At 43.8% G+C, this 14,287-nt stretch overlaps 1 protein-coding gene across 25 annotated transcripts; it reads right to left on the minus strand.

The window, feature by feature from the left end:
• Window positions 1–923: 923 nt before the first annotated feature.
• On the minus strand, window positions 924–13,161 carry cdk11b (cyclin dependent kinase 11B). 25 transcript variants are annotated; one of them, NM_001008646.1, is given in 19 exon segments: window positions 924–1,562; window positions 2,270–2,459; window positions 2,818–2,966; window positions 4,279–4,395; window positions 4,473–4,580; window positions 6,110–6,231; window positions 6,301–6,406; window positions 6,692–6,904; window positions 7,055–7,266; window positions 7,673–7,759; window positions 8,718–8,843; window positions 8,928–9,020; window positions 9,124–9,267; window positions 10,106–10,245; window positions 10,637–10,784; window positions 11,342–11,469; window positions 11,839–11,954; window positions 12,106–12,233; window positions 13,119–13,161. In NM_001008646.1, coding segments are annotated over 18 exon segments (2,403 nt in total). In that variant the 5' UTR covers window positions 12,217–12,233; window positions 13,119–13,161; the 3' UTR covers window positions 924–1,469.
• Between the last annotated feature and the right edge of the window lie 1,126 nt (window positions 13,162–14,287).

The raw sequence follows: 14,287 nt of genomic DNA on the forward strand, positions 1-14,287 counted from the left end.
TATATATATATATATATATATATATATATATATATATATATATATATATATATATATATATATATATATATATATATAAAACATACTTTAGCACAATTCTGCCTAGCACGTTTTGTATAATTATTTGTTCTCTGTACTATGGTTATTTTTAGGTTTTGCAGTCGGATTGAAATGAAGATGACATTGTTTTCACCTAGTTATTAATAATGCATTTATGAAGAGTAATCACTGCATTTATGTTTATTAAATATAATGTTTATATTTATAAAGCACATTTCATACACAATGGTAATTCAAAGTGCTTAACACAAAAAAAAATAATAATAATAAATAAATAAATATATATATATATATATATATATATATATATATATATATATTAAAAACTCATTTAAAATGTAATAAGTATATTAATAAGCAGTTATGAGTAGGCCCACATGGAACCCGCAGATTTTTAGCCCTTCGCTGAGTCTGTTTATTTACCCGTGTAAATTAATTTAGATTGATCCAGTTTTATTAACTTCAGCAATATTATTGACTAATATATAAAAAACGTTAATCTGATTTATTTACATTAAAGTTTATTATCTTAAGTAATATTTTCTGTCATTTAGCAGATATTACATGAGAGACTTGCTTTGTTTACAGAATAAGTGGATCTACAGGGATGAACGGGGATCAGTTTTCTGTTGTTCAGCTGTGAGAAATAAAAGCCGTTTCTAATATATACATTCAAGATGTTGGTTAGGGCAAAAACTCCTTGTAATATAGAGTAAACTCCTTCTATCGTGTGCCGTTGCTTTTAGTTAAAACACAACTTAAATCAGCCTTTGTCAATCTGGCAACCTGCCCTTGTGCGCGTTTTGAACCAGGAGTGCAATACCTAGTTCAACCACTAGGTGTCAAACTCACATGCTGCAGCATTAACACTAAACATCTCGCTTTATTTGATTAAAATAACAGCACAGAGCGAAGCTGTCTGAGGAGGAAAACAGTGTCTTCAGCTGAGGCTCAAGAGAAACTAAAGAAGAATACATCTTGGAGCGCAGGAATCAGGAATACGCTGCGTCTGCTGTAATGAAGACAGCGCTAATAATACCGTCATGTGCACTTCTTCAACACACAGCTTACCTTCCAGCCAATCCGAATGTCGTTTTCAGAATACGTGTTTTATTGAGATGCACACGTCTCCACAGACAGGTTTAAGATCACCCTACTCCTAAATAAAACTGTAGACGGAGAGAAATAAACAATATAAAAGAGCTTCGCTGCTGGAACGCTGTGATCTGCTGCATATTTCAGGACAAACGAAGAAGCATCTAGCAAAACAGAGCAGCGAGAGAATCGCAGAGCTCCTGTAAACACACACACACACGCTGCTGCAGAGTCTGTGTGTGTGTGTGTGTGTGATGCTGCCGCTCGTCCTCTATGAATGAGTCTCAGCGAGCGTCAGAATAATCCAGCAAAGCTCAGAACTTGAGGCTGAACCCTGGACCGGCCATCGAGGCGCCCTTATTGGCTGTGGTCAGGTGGAAACCTGTGTCTTTAAGATCATCATCGCCCTGAGAACAACACAACACACACACACACACACACACACACACACACACACACACACACACACACACACACACACACATGCACACACACAAACTGTATTACTAGATTATCATGCAGAGCTACCGCACGTGAAATGTCACTGCATTACTGTGCGTGTGTGTGTGTTTGTGTGTGTGTGTGAGTGTATGCATGCATGCGAGTGAGTGTAAATTTATGTATGTGTGCATGCGTGTGTGTGCATGTATGATTATGAAAGTGAATCTGAGTGTGTTTCAGGGAGAGTGTGTGTGAGCGTGAATAAGTGTGTGTGCCTGTTTTTGAGCATGAGTGTGTGTATGAGTGTGTGTGTGTGTGAGAGAGAGAGTGAGCACGTTTATAAGTGTGTGTATGAGCATGTGAATGTGTGCTTGCGTGTGTGTGTGTGTGTGTGTGTGTAAAGGTTTGTGTAAGAGAAGGTGTATTACATGTGTGTATGTATGTGAATGTGTGTTTATGCATGTATGATCAACCATGTGTATGAGCGTGTGTGTGTGAGAGAGAGAGAGAGATTCTGTGTGTGTATATGAGGATGAGTGTGTGTTTGTGACTGAGCATATGAATAAGTGTGTGTCTGTGTGTGTTTGAGCATGTGAGAGTGAGCATACGTGTGTGAGCACTGTATAAGTGTGTTTGTATTTGTGTGTGTGTGTGTGTGTGTGTGTGTGTGTACCAGCTGGCTGAAGTCCTGTCCTCCCTCTGGTGCTCGGGGGCTCGTCCCCCTCTTGACGCGCTGCTGTTCGCTCTTGGCCGGCCAGGTGGGGAACATGGAGGGGTCGATGGGCAGCGGAGACTCGCGGAAGTACTCGTGTTTCAGAGCCTCGTCTGCGCTGATGCGCTTGGCTGGACAGTACGTCAGGAACCTAACACACACACACACACACACACACACACACACACACAGGAGACGAGAAAACACTGTCATGCTGGAAGAGCTCATGGACACACACAATTAAAAACAAATGCATGCTCACAGACACACACACACATTCATGCTCACATACACATTCACACAGATACACATACACACTCTCAGACACTCATGCGCGCTCACACACACAAATACAGGCACACTCACACAGACACACAACCACCCACACTCGCTCATATACAGACATGCAGGCACACTAGCAACTTCAGCCCAAGTGCATTCTAGTGTCTTATCTAGTGTGGGCTCACTGGTGTGGATAACTGTGTGTGTGCAGCAGCAGAAACTCTCACTTGTTCATGAGGTCGAAGCCCTGGTCGGACAGCAGCGCACCGAAGCGCTTGCGCAGGTTATTGTAGGGATACTCAGTGAAGGTCATCTTCTTCACTGCTGGTAGCTCGCTGTAACCCGGCCAGATCTTCTCACTCGGAGAGCCCAGGTCCTGCTCACGCACAGAGAAGTGGGTCACTACATGTTTAAAGTCCTGTAGCAGTTCAGCTCATCACTTTACTTTTGCCATCTGTTGGAAAACACTGCATGACCCACAGCAGATACATCAACCAATCAATGTGCACTTCTGGAACACCTGTCAACAGTCTGTGATTGGTCAGCTGGCCTGGGCTTTCGTGATTGGCCTGTTGTGATTGGTCAGCTAGCCTGGGCTTTTGTGATTGGTCTGTTGTGATTGGTCAGCTGGCCTGGGCTTTTGTGATTGGTCTGTTGTGATTGGTCAGCTGGCCTGGGCTTTTGTGATTGGTCTGTTTCTATTGGTCAGCTGGCCTGGGCTTTTGTGATTGGCCTGTTGTGATTGGTCAGCTAGCCTGGGTTTTTGTGATTGGTCTGTTTCTATTGGTCAGCTGGCCTGGGCTTTTGTGATTGGTCTGTTGTGATTGGTCAGCTAGCCTGGGCTTTTGTGATTGGTCTGTTGCTATTGGTCAGCTAGCCTGGGTTTTTGTGATTGGTCTGTTGCTATTGGTCAGCTAGCCTGGGCTTTTGTGATTGGTCTGTTTCTATTGGTCAGCTAGCTTTGGCTTTTGCGATTGGTCTGTTGCTATTGGTCAGCTGGCCTGGGCTTTTGTGATTGGTCTGTTGCTATTGGTCAGCTGGCCTGGGCTTTTGTGATTGGTCTGTTGTGATTGGTCAGCTGGCCTGGGCTTTTGCCATTGGTCTTATCCTATTGGTCAGCTGACCTGGGCTTTGGTGATTGGTCTGTTGCTATTGGTCAGCTGTCTGTTGCTATTGGTCAGCTAGCCTGGGCTTTTGTGATTGGTCTGTTGTGATTGGTCAGCTAGCCTGGGCTTTTGTGATTGGTCTGTTGTGATTGGTCAGCTGGCCTGGGCTTTTGTGATTGGTCTGTTGCTATTGGTCAGCTAGACTGGTCTGATGTGATTGGCTAGCAAGGCTGGGATTTTGTGACTGGTCTGTTGTGATTGGTCAGCTAGTCTGAGCATTTGTGATTGGCCTCTTAAATGAATGCATAATTCTGCAAACACCTGAGGAGATTTTTCTGCATGAAAGACTTGTGAAGGGCAGATCAACCTGCTGCTTAAATGTACAATATGGCCAGAATTTAGATATAAAAGAAATGTGGAGGATATGTGGAGATGATTGGCATGGCTCATAAATAAGCAACAGAACTCTCCATTAATCAGGAAGTAGTTCATCCTAAATCTTCACAATAAATGTACATGCTTTTAAGATGTAGAATAATCAGGCGAACTGAGACGCAGAATGACTGAATATATTGGGAATACCTTGAAGATTTTGTTGATTTGATCGATCTCAGATTTTCCAGGGAATAAGGGTTTCTGTGTGAGCAGTTCTCCAAATATACAGCCCACTGACCACATGTCGACGGCGGTGGAGTATTCCTGTGGAGGACACAGATCATACAGATTCAGTAGCACCTCGGGATATTAAACACACATCACTGAAGCTGTGCACTGACCTTTGCCCCCAGCAACAGGTCCGGGGAGCGATACCACAGCGTCACCACCACCGGTGTATAGGGCTTCAGCGGAGAGCCGTACTCTCTGGCCAGACCAAAGTCTCCAATCTACAACAAACAGCACACTGTAAAGAACACAACGACAAGAGTAACCTACAGCACACTAGTCACATGGTCCAATCTGTTGTGATTGGTCAGTTGGCCCAGTCTGTAGTGATAGGTCAGTAATGATTGGTCAGTTGGCCCTGTCTGTTGTGATTGGCTAATTGTGATTGGTCAGTTGACCCTGTCTGTTGTGAATGGTCAATTGGCCCCATCTGTTTTGACTGGTAAGATGGCCCAGTCTGTAGTAATTGGTCAGTTGGCCCAGTCTGTTGTGGTTGGTCAACTGTAATTGGTCATTTATGACTGGTCAATTACAATTGGTCAGTTAGCCGTATCTCTTGTAATTGTTTAAATGGTCTAGTCTGTTGTGATTGGTCTACTGTGGCTGGTCAGTTGGCCCAGTCTGTAGTGATTGGTCAATTGTGATTGGTCAGTTGGCCCAGTCTGTAGTGATTGGTCAGTTGGCCCAGTCTGTAGTGATTGGTCAGTTGGCCCAGTCTGTAGTGATTGGTCAATTGTGATTGGTCAGTTGGCCCAGTCTGTAGTGATTGGTCAGTTGGCCCAGTCTGTAGTGATTGGTCAGTTGGTCCAGTCTGTAGTGATTGGTCAGATGGCCCAGTCTGTTGTGGTTGGTCAACTGTAATTGGTCATTTATGACTGGTCAATTACAATTGGTCAGTTAGTCGTATCTCTTGTAATTGGTTAAATGGTCTGGTCTGTTGTGATTGGTCTACTGTGGCTGGTCAGTTGGCCCAGTCTGTAGTGATTGGTCAATTGTGATTGGTCAGTTGGCCCAGTCTTGTGATTGGTCAGTTGGCCAAATCTGCTGTGATTGGTCAGTTGGCTCTGTCTGTAGTGATTGGTCAGTTGGCCCAGTCTGTAGTGATTGGTCAATTGTGATTGGTCAGTTGGCCCAGCCTGTAGTGATTGGTCAATTGGCCAAATCTGCTGTGATTGGTCAGTTGGCTCTGTCTGCTGTAATTGGTCAATTGTGATTGGTCAGTCATGAATGGTCAGTTGGCCTTGACTGTTGTGATTGGTCAGTTGGCTCAGTCTGCTGTGATTGGCCATTTGGCTCTGTCTGTAGTGATTGGTCAATTGTGATTGATCAGTTGACCATGTCTGTTGTGATTAGTCAGATGTGATTGATAAATTGGCCTGGTCTGTTGTTATTGGCAAGGTGTGATTGGTCAATTGACCTCATCTGTAGTGTGATAAGTGTAATAAGTTGGACAAGTCAGTTGCCCCAGTTTGTAGTAATTGTGATTGATTGTGATGATTGTCTGTTTTCATTGGTCAGTTGGCCAAGAAGGCTCGAGCTTTAAATAGCTTTTTTCAATGTAAGCAAGTTGCTAATGGTCTAATCCGATCCAATTATCTATGCCAAACTAAGCTAAAGGTGCTCCTGCCAAACCTGAATATCAGCTGAATTGATTTAAAAAAATGCTAAAACTCAACTCTTGCATGTCTTATTCCAAAAAAGCTGAGTGTTGCTTTAAAGTACTGTACACCTGATCACTTATCCTTCTGACCTTTAAGATGCCCTTGTGGCTCAGCAGCAGGTTGGAGGTCTTCAGGTCGCGGTGCAGGATCCAGTTATCATGCAGATGTCGAACACCGCGCAGCAGCTGGATCATCAGCGTCTTCACTTCACCTGAACACACACTATTATCAGCACATATCCTGGAACATTCTGCAGGCTCTACAGTGTGTGGGCTCCTACCGGGCAGGAAGGGCTGCTTCATGGTCTCCATCAGACTCTTCAGGTCATGCTCTACGTAATTCATCACGATGTAGATCTTGTCCATGTTGCTGCCCACCACGATCTCCTGCAGCACACAGAGAACAGGGGATGCTCAGCGACAATCACTACTAACGCAGCTCATTAATGCTGTTTATTCAATATGTCTGCTGAATGCTTGACTCTGATTGGCTGATGAATATTAAGGTGTGCAGTTATTCTCAGATAAACGCACAGCTAAAGTAGTTCCGGCAGCTTTTGAGCACACTACAGCACAAGAAGCAAGCAGGAGTGATATTTCCTGTTGTCTTCTGTGCCTGTATCTGAGCATTGAGACGCACTCTAGTAGTGAAATAAGAGTCTGTTTTCTGACCCTGACGGTGACGATGTTGGGGTGCTGGGCCTTCAGGATGGTGTTGATCTCTCGCAGGGATGTGATGGGGAATCCCTCCTTCTCCTTCTCCATCTTCAGCCTCTTGAGAGCCACGATCTCGTCCGTCTTCTTGTCTTTGGCTCTGTAGACCACGCCGTACGTGCCCTCCTCGATGCGGTTCAGGCACTGGAACTCCTCCACACTGCGGCAGCCCTGCGCACACACATATGCATGAGCTCACCTGGATAACAGACATATGAGTGTGCGTGTGTGTGCGTGCGTGCGTGAGTGTATTTGTGCTTGTCTTTGAGTGTGTCTGCCTGTGCATGACTGCTTGTGAGATGGTTGTGTGTGTGTGTTTACCTGTAGCGCGGGCAGGTATTTGGGCAGCTCCTTCTTCAGTTCTACAGGAGACACCGGTGGGGACTCGGGGATGTAGCGTTCCTCAGGTGTGGCGGACGGTGCGTGAGACTGCGGAGTCACGTCTACTGCTTCTTCCTCCTCCACTTCCTCTTCCTCCTCCTCCTCTTCCTCAGCGCTCACCTCAGAGTCGTGGTCGAAGCGGGACTCTGGAACTGACAGGAGCACACAGTCACACAACCGCAAACACACACTCTCTCTCAGATCACACACACACACACACACACACACACACACAGACACACACAGACACACACAGACACACACAGACACACACAGACACACACACACACACACACACACACACACACAACCGCAAACACACACTCTCTCTCAGATCACACACACACACACACACACACACAGACACACACACAGGCACAGACACAGACACAGGCACACACACAGACACAGGCACACACACAGACACAGGCACACACACAGACACAGACACACACACAGACACACACACACACACATAGAGAGAGAGAGAGAGAGAGAGAGAGAGAGAGAGAGAGAGAGAGCAGCTGATCAAATACAAACACAGGATCAAACACACACCAGGAGGAATGTGGTTTCCGTTCTCTCGCTCCTCTTCCTCCTCCCCCTCCTCCTCCTCTTCGGACGGCTCTTCATCACTCAGTGCTCCTGAGGACAGCAGATTTTAAATAATCTATAATGTCTTCAGCCATGCACACGGGTCAGAAATGAACACTTGATATATTTATCGGACACGGCCTGAGTTATGTGTTCACCGCAGCTCAGAACAGCTCATACTGATGTGTACGAAGTATAAGGTGTGTGCACTTCTGTGTGTGTGTGTGTTTGTATATTTGTGCGGATGTGCGTGTCTGCATGTATGCGTTTATGTGTGTATATGATTGTGCAAATGTCTGTGCATTTGTGGGTGCACGTATATGTGTGTAAGTGTGTGTGTGCGTGCATGTATGGATATGCATGTGTGTGTATTTGTGTGGATGTGTGTGTGCGTGCATATATGTCTTTGTGTGTGCATGTGTTTGAATAGCATGCATGTATGGGAGTGTACATGTGTGTGTGTGTGTGTGTGTGTGTGCATGCATGTTTGTGCAAACTTCTGTGTGCATTTGCATGAGTGTTTGCGCATGTGTATGTGCATATGCATGTGTGCATGCATGTGTGTGTGTGTATGGGAGTGTATATGTGTGCATTTGTGTGTGGATATGCGTTTGTGTGTGCATTTGTTTGTGGAAATGTCTGTGTGCATTTGTGTGTGCGTGCATATGTGTGTGCATGTACATATATGTGTGTGTGTGTGTGTGTGTGTGCGTGCGTGTGTTTGAATATGTGTTTGTGCATGCATGTATGGGAGTGTTTATGTGTGCATTTTTGTGTGTGTGTGCACAAGTTTCTGCAAAGGTCAGAGTGCATTTGTGTGTGTGTGCACTGCGCAAATGTGTATGTGCGTTTACGCATATGTGTGTGCATGCATGCATGTATTGAAATGTATACGTGTGTGCATGTGCATATTTGTGCATATATCTGTGCATGCGTGTGTGTGTGTGTGTGTGTGTGTGTGTGTGTGTATGCGTACATATGTGTGTTGAGTGTGTGTGTGTGTGCTGACCTCCACTGTGTTCGGAGCCCTCAGACTCAGACCCCGACTCGCCCTCTTCATCTCCTTCAGTCTGACTGCTGGACTCTTCCTCCTCATTGTCCTCATCCTCCTCAGCCTCAGATCCTGAACCTGAACCTGACCAAACACACACACACACACACACACAGTCAAACAGGCTCATAAAACACAACACAGAGCGCGAGCGAGTGTGAGATATACCCAGTGAAGACCCCGGTGAGCTGGTCTTCCTCTCACTGTCACTGATGTCCTGCAGATCAGACAGAGGATCTTTATCCACCTTCCCCTCGCGCACTGAAAACACACACACACATCATCATCATTATCGTGTTAAGCATTTAAACTCAATGTAAATCGCAGCAGAATTTTCAGACAATGTGTGTGTGTGTGTGTTCACCAGCTCTGCGTGGTTCGCTGCTCTCCGCTTTAGTCTCTCTCTGCAGTCTGACAGGGCTTCGGCTGCGACTGCGGCTCCGGTGTCTTAAACGTGCTTTATCTGTGTATTCCTCAGCAGGAGCCACTCGGTGATGGGAGATGGGCACTGTGCACAAACACACACACACACTCGACTGTTTACATGGCAATTATTACAATTACTCACTAACTGGATCCAAACCAGTATATTTTGTACATTTTGATGTGTGTGTGTATAGTACTTTGTATGTATATATATATATATATATATATATATATATATATATATATATATATATATATATATATATATATTATATATATAAAATTAGTAAATATATATATATATACATACAAAGTATCACAATATACGCACACGCATCACAATATACGCACTCGCATCACAATATATATATATATATTGTGATGTGTGTGTATATTGTGATGCGTGTGCGTATATTGTAATGCGTGCTTATATTGTGATGTGTGTGCGTATATTGTGATGCGTGTGTATATTGTGATGTGTGTGTGTATATTATGATGCGTGTGCGTATATTGTGATGTGTGCTTGTATTGTCATGCGTGCGTATATTGTGATGTGTGTGCGTATATTGTGATGCGTGCTTGTATTGTGATGCGTGCTTGTATTGTGATGCGTGCGTATAGTTATGCGTGCGTATATTGTGATGTGTGTACGTATAGTAATGCGAGTATATATCGTTATCGATGTGTGTATATATTGGGATGCGTGTGTGTGTGTATATAGTAAAGTGTGTATATATATTGTGATTGATGTGTGTGTATATTTTGATGTGTGTGTATAATGTAATGTGTGTATATTGTGATTTGCGTGCCTATATAATGGTGGTGTTTGTATAGTAATGTGTGTGTATATTGTGATGTGTATGTGTATATATTATGGTGTGTGTGTGTATTGTGATGCATGTGTGTATAGTAATGTGTACCATCGCGGCGTGTGTCTCTGTCCTTGCGTCGCTCCTTTGCTCTCCTCTCTCTCTCCTCCAGCTCCCGCTGCTCTCTCTGCTCCTGCTCCCTCAGTTTACGATCTCGCTCCCGTTTGCGCTCCAGCTGCTCCAGACGATCCCTGTGCACGCACACACACACACAAATATAGTATCTGACATGCCCCGCCCCTTTCTTCTCATTGGCTATTCATTTGATGCGCTTGCGCTTAACCACTCTCCCTGGCAGAGCTGTGGGTTAAACACGCTATTGGCTGCTTTTAAAAAGAGGGGAGGAGCTACTCTATGCCCCGCCCCTCTCATTTCAGTTGATATTACGTCAAACATCCAATCAAAAATGCAGATTCACGTCTCACTACATATACCACACCAGTAGTGTACAGTAATGAATGACACAGTCTCCTGTAAAGCGTAGGGCAACAGCACATACACAGTGTACAGTGTAAAACAATGGAAGCCTGTGGAATGTCCCCACAACTCACAAAAACAAACCTTTGTGTGAGTGTGTCTGACCTCTCTCTGCGGGAATGAGCTCGGGCCTGATCCCTGCGTTTCTGGCGCTCATAATCCTGGCGAGCTTTGTTGTCCTCGTGCCACTGTCGTTTCCTCCTCTCGTTCTCGCGCTCCTTCTCTTTGTCTTTCGTGCGGGGGTGTTTCTCTGCTGTAAACAACACAAGACCGTCATCAAATGTCTAGCGGAGGCACTTATAGAGAGCACTCGCATATTTAATGCGTTAAACTAATGGACTGTTAACAAAGTCAAGGGTGACACAGTGGCTCAGTGGTTAGCACTGTGGTCTCACAGCAAGAAGGTCTCTGGTTTGAGTCCCAGCTGGGTCAGTTGGTGTTTCTGTGTGGAGTTTGCATGTTCTCTCCATGTTGGCTTGGGTTTCCTCCGGTTTCAGTCTGAACACATGCGCTATAGGGGTATTGATCAACTAAACTGGCCGTTGTGTATGAGTGTGTGTGAATAAGTGTGTATGGGTGTTTCCCAGTTCTGGATTGCAGCTGGAAGGGCATCTGCTGTGTAAAACATATGCTGGAATAGTTGTTGGTTCATTCCGCTGGGGCGACCCAAGTTTTTTTTTCCAAAGGGGAGGAGTTAACCTATGGCCCCCCCATATGCATAATGGACTGTCTCTCCCTCTTGCAGAATAACCTGTGAGTGTTTCATGAGCTCAACTGTACAATAAATCTAGTGTGAACGTGTGGCCTGACCTCCCTCTGCAGAGTGACTCCTGCGCCGCCTCTTGTCCTTCCTCTTCTCCTCTTTTCGGTGGTAGTTCTTGTCTTTTCTTGTCATCTGCTGTGGAGGTTTGATGGCCAGAGACTCGTCCTCTTCTCCTCTGCAGAAACACAAGCTCCATCAGCACACATCCACACTGCACTTATTCAGCAGATGCTTTTAAACAAACCCCTCATTTAGTAAAGTCCCCACTGTAAACAGATCAACATTACAATCGTGATTAATAATATGTACCGCTAACAGCTTAATTTGGTCAACTTTAAGGTATATGTTTCTCTAAAGTAAATATTTCTTGCAGTGAACTGAGTCTGAGTGTTTGTGCACACGGAGAGGAGAGCGAGTGGTTTGTCAGACCACTCACCTGCACGAGGCACACTCAGAAATGCAGAGTTTTATAAGGTGTCTGGTGCATACAGAGAGGAAACTAGCGAATGCTAAGTGTGTGTGTGTGTGTGTGTGTGTCAGTGACCTGTCTTCAGTGGAGTCCTCTCGTGTGTAAGGTGAGTTTCTAATCGTTATTTCCATTCTGTGGTCTCGAAGTTCTCCTTCCTCCGGAGTGTCCCGTTTGAGTTCCCGATCATCTGCCTGTCACAAACACACACACGCACACGCACACACACACACACAGGAAAAAACAACATTATCTAAGCGTGCAAATAATTGTGTAAAAATACAAGCACAAATATGTATTATACTGTGTGTGTGTGTGTGTGTGTGTGTGTTTGGTTTCTCTTACGTTCTTGATTCTCTTGGGGTCGCTCTTCTCTTCCAGCTCTCGTCTGCGTTTCTTCTCTTGGAGGATCTCGTCTAACGTTTTCACTTTCCAGGTTTCCTTTTCGTCCCCCATCAGCTCCAACTCACCCCCTGCACATATACACACACACACAAACACAAGATTAACACTCCAAAATGACACACACACTAGATTATCACTCCAAAATGACACACACACACACACACACACACACACACTAGATTAACACTCCAAAATGACACACACACATCCACTAGATTAACACTCCAAAATGACACACACACTAGATTAACACTCCAAAATGACACACACACACACACACACACTAGATTAACACTCCAAAATGACACACACACACACACTAGACTAACACTCCAAAATGACACACACACACACACTAGACTAACACTCCAAAATGACACACACACACACACACACACTAGATTAACACTCCAAAATGACACACACACACACACTAGATGAACACTCCAAAAATGACACACATACACTAGATTAACACTCCTGAATGATACACACTACTGAATGACACACACACACTCTCTCTCAACGACGCACACACTAGACACCACGAGACACACTCAACGCCACATACTCAGACACCACGACAGACACACACACACACACTTCATCATACGATATATTGCATTACTCTATAACTGTGGAATCGCGGGAACGGGCCGCAACGACTAAAATTCTGATTATGTCGAAGCTTCAGAGACTCAGTAATGTCAATATGATGAATACAGTGCTCGGTGTGTGTTTATAAATCTAACAGAGTTATATCTAGCGCGCGCGCGCGTGAGTGTGTGTGAGTGTGTGTACGTGGTTAGCGCGCATTAATCCCTCATAACACCCTCAGCCGCGCGCGAATGTTCGTTATTCCCCTCAGACACATGGATCATTAACTCAGAGCCCCCAGGAAAGTCGGCTCGGCTCTGTTTAACAGCTCTGGGGAGTTTCGGGCTTCCACTCACCTGTGAATCAGTCGGCGCGTTTTCACAACACCGGAAAAACTATTCTCTTCACATGCCTTTCTTCCGACTGATGTCTTCCGGTCGCATTGGCCGAGGCGCGCGTCACACTGCCACCCCGTGGCCTATCATAGAACAGCAGAAAGCGGAAGAAGATTCGAAGCGTGTGTGTTTATCTTTGTTCTGTAATAAATTTATTTATATTTTCATTTTATTTATCGATTATCTTTATATTTTTGTCTTATTATCTTTATTATTTATCTTTATTAATTCTGTAGATTTAGATTAAAGTGCTATTCGAATTTCGCCTTGTGTTAAACTACAATTGTATAAATAATAATAGCATTTGAAGACATTAAAGAGACGAAAAGTCAAAAAGCAAGATATTTATACACTTTATTAGAGGATTTTTGCCAATATTTCATTTTGGTTACACAAACCACCTCATCATCACTCAAAGTAAAAGTTTGGTACACATGTGTGTTCTGTATTTATTATGTAAATATACATCTTTGTATATTAACGTATATATAAAATATATATAGCACACAATAATAAAAACCTAAAAAACTAGTCAAATGATTTATCTTGACCGCATCACTTCTTGACCTACTTAGAAAATAAAAGCTTTTTACGTTACACATCCTTGTATATAGAAAAGGTGTGTGTATAGTATAGCATATTTTTATTTATTATGTTATACCACTGATTTATATATATTCTCTATAGATCAGTGGATCTATCACAGATATGAGTAATCAATGCTAAACGTTGATAAGTCCTATCATAAATGGATGTGATTTGTCCATTCGATCCTGCGCTGAGAAAAGTAACACAAATCACCTCACCGTGTCGGTGCTCAAACTGTAACGATTACATTATTTATTTTTGACCTACTTATTTCACGTCAAATTAAAACTACATATTATAATAATAAGACGTTATATCTACAGTAACACAGCATAAATCAGGCCGTGTGTGACAAAGCAGAGATCGTGTGAGTCATTTACGAAAGCCATGTTGAGGAGTAAAAGAATAAACTGTTGAGCCTTATTACTCCACACAGACACGCTTTATATCTGTTAACACGACATGTTCTTAAATATTTACATCATTCATGCCTTTAAAGAAAGATAAAGACACGGCTTATCAGGTTAATACAGATTATACTG

Source organism: Danio rerio, chromosome 8 (genome assembly GCF_049306965.1).
Source record: "Danio rerio strain Tuebingen ecotype United States chromosome 8, GRCz12tu, whole genome shotgun sequence".
In the NCBI taxonomy this organism is placed as follows: Eukaryota; Metazoa; Chordata; class Actinopteri; order Cypriniformes; family Danionidae; genus Danio; species Danio rerio.

Coding starts and splice junctions, on each gene's coding strand:
- cdk11b (XM_009304332.4), bottom strand. CDS start 12,216: ATGGGGGACGAAAAGGAAACCTGGAAAGTGAAAACGTTAGACGAGATC. Junction 11,470..11,838: donor GAGGACTCCACTGAAGACAG/GTCACTGACACA, acceptor GTGTTTCTGCAG/AGGAGAAGAGGACGAGTCTC. Junction 9,268..10,105: donor CAGAGACACACGCCGCGATG/GTACACATTACT, acceptor GTTTGTGCACAG/TGCCCATCTCCCATCACCGA.